A 6000-nucleotide genomic window follows, 5' to 3' on the forward strand; every position below is an offset into this window, starting at 1 on the left:
TTAAGTTCTTGGCTCACTTCTGGCCATGTGTATTGTCACTGCCTGTCAATGCAGTCATCTCCTTGGCCAGACTGAGAGCTCCCTGTGTTCCTCTGGGACTCCCTAGGACTGGGCCTAGAGTGGGTGCTCAATGAATGTTGACTCTGGGCAGATGACATGTTTCTTATCCCACCTGAGTCCCCAAGACTAGAGACAGTCTCCAAGCTGTGTCTGGGCCTACCCTGTCTCCATTCCTGATCTTTTGTCTCTCCCTTGAATAGGTCAGTCCCCAAGTTCATGAAGAGGAACAAGACACCTGACTACCGGGGCCAGCAGGTATTTGGGGTGCCACCCCTCATTCATGTGCAGCGCACAGGCCAGCCACTGCCCCAGAGCATTCAGCAAGCCATGCGCTACCTGCGTAGCCAGTGCCTGGACCAGGTGAGGCCTTCCAGGGAGCATGAGGAGAGATGGCAATGGGAAAGAAGTCCAAGGCTGAGGGATCGGGGGAGGGGAGCCACTCTGGCCTTCCCCCTGGGTCAGGCTGGCCCAACAGAGACTTCCTATACTCATGAAGGCCAAAGAAGGATGGACTCAAGTTCCCATTCACCTGGCTCTGTGCTAGCTTTTTCTCACCCAAGTGCAGTAGCCCCCATCTACAAGGAGCCTACCTTAGCCTAGGACCTTGTTTTCCTATTCATTCCCCTAAGGCCATCTCTCTCCTTGGACCCAAAGCTATAAAAACCCATCTCTTTGGTTTTTCCACTTCTCTCCTACCCTGCCTAGCAGGAAGCTTGCAGGCTTGGGGATCTCTGGGGTGGCCTACACTCCTGACACCCAGTCTATGGCTGGCCTCACAGTCTCCTTGCCTCCCCTCCATGGGTCAGGTGGGCATCTTCCGCAAGTCTGGGGTGAAGTCCAGGATCCAGAACCTGCGTCAAATGAATGAGACGTCCCCTGACAACGTCTGCTATGACGGTCAGTCAGCCTATGATGTGGCTGACTTACTGAAGCAGTATTTCCGGGACCTGCCCGAGCCCATCTTCACCAGCAAGCTTACTACTACTTTCCTGCAGATCTACCAGCGTGAGTCACCCACCTATCCCCAGTAACTTGCCAGGTTCTCAGCCTTCCTGAATCCTAGGGTTTGTGGAAGATAAACCTTGTGGAGGCAAGTATAGGCATGCCCATGAGCTCAGTGAAAGATTTTCTATGCCGAGTTATAAGGTTGTTAAAGACCACATTCTATTCCCCAAACCCTTTATATGGAAGGATAGACTGAGGCCCTGAAGAAAGGCAGGGACTTCCACAAGGGTACACTTCACATAGAGCTGGGCTTGATCTAGCACCCAGAGTCCACCTTCCCCCTCACCAATTTCACTTTGGGACTGCTGTGCCTTCTGCATTCCTGGAATGCAGAGGCTCTTGGGGAATAAGGAAGCCCTTCTGTCATGCCTTCCTCACAGTCCTCCCCAAGGATCAGTGGTTGGCAGCCACACAAGCCGCCACCTTGCTGCTCCCTGATGAGAACCGAGAGGTACTACAGACCCTGCTCTATTTCCTAAGTGACATTGCCTCTGCTGAGGAGAACCAGATGACAGCCGGTAACTTGGCAGTGTGCCTGGCACCTTCTATCTTCCACCTCAACGTCTCCAAGAAGGATAACCCCTCACCCAGGTGAAACAGGGCAGGGCATGGCAGGGAGGGTTTGGGGCTCATTGGCTTTTTGGCCCTGGTTGGCTGGCATGGCAGTTCCCAGGCATCACCACAAGGGGTCAGTCTGACTCTTCAGGGGCCTGGGGCTAGCTGGATGCTGTGAAGCAGGGGCTTGGAAAGGGCTACTGCTGCTGCTGCTAAGGCGCTTCAGTCGTGTCCGATTCTGTGCAACCCCATAGATGGCAGCCCACCAGGCTCCGCCGTCCCTGGGATTCTCCAGGCAAGAACACTGGAGTGGGTTGCCATTTCCTTCTCCAATTCATGAAAGTGAAAAGTGAAAGTGAAGTCACTGAGTCATGTCCAACTCTCGGCGACCCCATGGACTGCAGCCCACCAGGCTCCTCCATCCATGAGATTTTCTAGGCAAGAGTACTGGAGTGGGGTGCCATTGCCTTCTCCGTGGAAAGGGCAACAGATAGTTTTGTGTTCAGGACTGGCAAGTGGGCTTCTGGGGAGCTTGTCTTGTGCCCTTGTGCCATCCTCTCTTCCTGGCCCTCTCTTCCTGGCCCTTCCCTCCAGGATCAAGAACAAACGCAGCCTAGTTGGCCGGCCAGGCCCTAGGGACTTGAGTGAGAACATGGCTGCCACTCAGGGCTTATCATACATGATCAGCGACTGCAAGAAGCTTTTCCAGGTGAGTCACTCTAGGCCATGGTGCCTACTTCCCAGACTCAGTAGAACCAACATACCTGACCTTTGCGCCCTAAATCAGGGATAGGGCCGATCTTGACCACATATGCCTCAATCTTCTACTTTTAGCTCTTCCCCTGCAGTTTTTCATCTACCACCCCGCAGCAGCCAGACCTCTGCTCCCTTAAAATGAACCTGGCAGACCCCACAGGCTCTAGAACTGGAGGTCCCTGACCCTCTGCAACTCCCCATGGCCCCCAACCCAGTCTGTGTATGCCCTCCTAGGTGCCTCAAGACATGGTGCTGCAGCTGTGTGGCTCCTACAGTGCGGCTGAACTCAGCCCTCCGGGCCCAGCCCTGGCTGAACTGCGGCAGGCCCGGGCTGCTGGTGTAAGCCTGAGCCTCTATATGGAAAAGAGCATCCAGGAGCTGCTGCACAATGCTGCTGAGCGCTTCAAGGGCTGGATGAGCATGCCAGGGCCCCAGCACACGGAGCTGGCTTGCAAGAAGGTGAGGACGTTGCTGCCCAGGCTGGCCATGGGACCAGGGGAGGGGAGCAGAGCACAGGCTGTGTGCAAGGATCCTCAAGGAAGGAGCTGCCCCGCCTCTCATTGTGCTTCTGCATGGAGAATGGAGAATGGCAGGCAGCAGAGCAAGCACCATAAGAAAGTGAGAAGCAAACGAGACCAGGGCTCTGTCTTAGGGAGCACCTGCTGGCATTACCTTCCTGGAGGCCTGCTCCAGACAGGTCACGACTTTTAGAGCCTCACTCCCATCCCTCCCTGCACCGCAGTCACGCTGAGCTCCTTACATTTCCACCTTTGTGCTTCTTACTGCTGCTGTTCTTCTGCCAGGACAGACCTGCCCCAAGCATTATATTTCCCCAGCCATTTTCAGCCCTAACTTGATATGCCCCCTCCTCCGTTCAAAGGCTCCAGTCATGCCCCAGGCTGGAGGTTACTTCTCTCTGTCCTTCTTGACATGAGCCATGTTCCTTCTCCAATTCTGATTATAAGTAAGGCCACAAGTCTGAGGTTTGCCATGGTCATAGTAAAAACCCCCTCACAGGATCAGGGTAAGAGGCTTGTACAGGGCCTGGCACATGCAGAAGGCACCAGGAGTGGCAGCTTTTGTTGCTTTGGACGTGCTCTGCTTTCCATGCTAGGTGGGGGAGTTCATTGAGGATGACCATCATCTTCGGTTCCAGAAATTCTAAGTACTATGCCCATTGCTTGGTAGAGCCTAGTAGGCCTTGGAGAATATGTGTCCTGTCATCTTTTTGTGCTCTTGAGCAGGCAGAGGAGCAGAAATCTGGAAAGGAGAAAGAGGACAGGAAACATAGGGCTGGTCTGTCTGGATCTGGCTGGGGTTAGCGGAGTAGCCCTGCAGCCTTCCCTTGTTGGGGGCTGGAGTGAGGGCAGGCTGGTGCCCAGGGGTGGAGTGGGAGTTCTCCAGGCCTGACAGCTGCCCCTGTCCCCACTCTTGTTGCTCACAGGCGCCAGACGGGCACCCGCTGCGCGTGTGGAAGGCATCCACAGAAGTGGCAGCTCCTCCAGCCGTGGTGCTACACCGTGTCCTGCGGGAGAGGGCCCTCTGGGATGAGGATCTTCTGCGGGCCCAGGTGTTGGAAGCCCTGATGCCGGGTGTGGAGCTGTACCACTATGTCACTGACAGCATGGCACCCCATCCCTGCCGCGACTTTGTGGTGCTCCGGTGAGGGGCTTGAGCTGTCACTCTTCTGTGCTTGGGGGACTGGGGATGGGGGGAGGAGGCCAGTGCCAGGAAGCTGAATGTGTGCATCCCTTCCCCGCAGGATGTGGCGCTCTGACCTGCCCCGTGGGGGTTGCCTCCTCGTGTCTCAGTCCCTGGATCCTGAGCAGCCTGTGCCAGAGTCGGGGGTGCGGGCTCTGATGCTCACGTCCCAGTACCTCATGGAACCCTGTGGCCTGGGCCGCTCCCGGCTCACTCACATCTGCCGTGCTGACCTCAGGTACAAAGCCCCCTCAGCCCTGGTGTCCCCCCCACCCCGCCCCATGCCCCTGATCCTAGGAGGCAAGTCCTGTCTTCCTTGTCCCTGGTAGGGGCTCAAGGGGAGAACCCACAACTCATGCCTTCCTGCTTCTACCTCCTCAGGGGCCGTTCTCCTGACTGGTACAACAAAGTCTTCGGACACCTGTGCGCCATGGAGGTGGCAAAGATCCGGGATTCCTTCCCGACCATGCAGGCAGCTGGCCCTGAGACAAAGTTGTGAGCCTCAGCCTGATCCCAGAGTGCCACTGCCCAGGCCCCCTGGCACGAAGGCAGTGATGGGGGGATGAGAGCAGAGAGCCCCCAGATGGATGCTGCTCCTAAGGGTAGAGGCAAGGCCATGCAGTCCTCCTTACTTCCTGAAGTTCCTCCATATGTACAAGGGAGTAAAAGAGAATTTCAGTGTCTGGTCTCCATTCCACCTCCACCCCTGAACCTGTGTTCTGCCTTTCTGAGAGAAAGGAGTCGTTTTTAGAGCAGGAAGACAGCTACTGCCCTCTGGGTCCATGGAGCGACCAGTCAGTCTAAAGTCTTCTCAGCTCTCCTGCCTGTAGGTTGAGGAGGCAGAGAGCCCCAGCTCTCTGCTATTCCAAGAGGTTAAGTCATCCTGTTTGCTGCTAGGGTCCTTTTGAGGTTGGACAGGAGGTTCTGGTCTTGCCTTTGGGCCCAGCATTGATCCTGAACTGGCTTTTGCAGAGAAATTGAACTGGAGTGGACAGGCACAGGGGCAGAGCACAGCACAGCCCCAACCACCATGAGCTGTTTGATTTGTGTAAATAAGATGCTGATTTTTACGAGGCTGATTTAAGGAGGGGGCAATGATGGGTCCCAGTGGGTGATATGACGATTTGGGATAGCTTGGGATGTGAGAGTGGGGAGAACCTTCCTTTATCAGATCTCAAGAGACCAATGAACCAGTCTCCCCTGACTTGGGCTCCATACTTTATCTGCTACTCTCTAGGGTCCCATGTAGCCATTGGCCATGCACTGCCATGGCTAGTGAGTAAACAGACACCGCACAGGCTGAATAAAAGCAGATGGTGGCGAGGAGACACTATCTGTGTTTGTATCACTTTTTCTGCTCTTCTTGCCTGTGGTAGCAGGCTGATATGACAGCCCCTTCCTCCAGCAGAGACCTGGCCCCTGGTTCAAGCAGCCAGCCCATCAGATGGAAGGGCTTAGTGTCATCTCAGCCCACTGGGACTTGATCCAAACCTGACCTATCCCACCTACCAGTTGTGTTGGTTCACATGCAAAGTCAAATGCCAAACACCAACTGGTGCTTTGTTATTTTTGGCTGAATAAACAGGAGTGGGATGGGTTCCAGCCAACCAGTTGTAATGTTTAAACCTATTTTATTTGTACCTATAAATACTGTACAGTCAGTATTTTATCAATATTAAAAATGTTTATGTACATATAGATAAATATATATATATATATATTATACAGACACATCTATCTATCTATATATATACACACACATATTCTATCATGAGTGTACCATAATTTGTGGGTCGGGGCAGAGGTCTAGCAAGCCTTGGGGGGCAGGGCACTTAAGATGCAACAGGGGAGGTGGAGAGCACAGTCCATGTGATACCCCCCAGTGCAACAATAAAGCATTCCTAGAGACGCACTCTATCTGTG

The 6000-nt window shown here is 54.3% G+C and overlaps 1 protein-coding gene across 3 annotated transcripts in view; it reads left to right on the forward strand.

Moving 5' to 3' along the window:
• The window catches only part of STARD8 (StAR related lipid transfer domain containing 8), a 77665-nt gene extending 71884 nt beyond the window's left edge, over positions 1 to 5781 (forward strand). For all 3 annotated transcript variants that reach the window (XM_070290270.1, XM_070290271.1, XM_070290272.1), the window contains 8 exons: positions 261 to 420; positions 867 to 1065; positions 1446 to 1656; positions 2215 to 2329; positions 2611 to 2835; positions 3821 to 4038; positions 4139 to 4315; positions 4459 to 5781. In XM_070290270.1, coding sequence (XP_070146371.1) covers positions 261 to 420; positions 867 to 1065; positions 1446 to 1656; positions 2215 to 2329; positions 2611 to 2835; positions 3821 to 4038; positions 4139 to 4315; positions 4459 to 4576 — 1423 coding nt within the window. In that variant the 3' untranslated portion in view covers positions 4577 to 5781. The remainder of the gene's footprint in view (positions 1 to 260; positions 421 to 866; positions 1066 to 1445; positions 1657 to 2214; positions 2330 to 2610; positions 2836 to 3820; positions 4039 to 4138; positions 4316 to 4458) is intronic.
• The last annotated feature ends 219 nt before the right edge of the window (positions 5782 to 6000 follow it).

Source organism: Ovis canadensis, chromosome X (assembly GCF_042477335.2).
Source record: "Ovis canadensis isolate MfBH-ARS-UI-01 breed Bighorn chromosome X, ARS-UI_OviCan_v2, whole genome shotgun sequence".
NCBI classification, from domain to species: domain Eukaryota; kingdom Metazoa; phylum Chordata; class Mammalia; order Artiodactyla; family Bovidae; genus Ovis; species Ovis canadensis.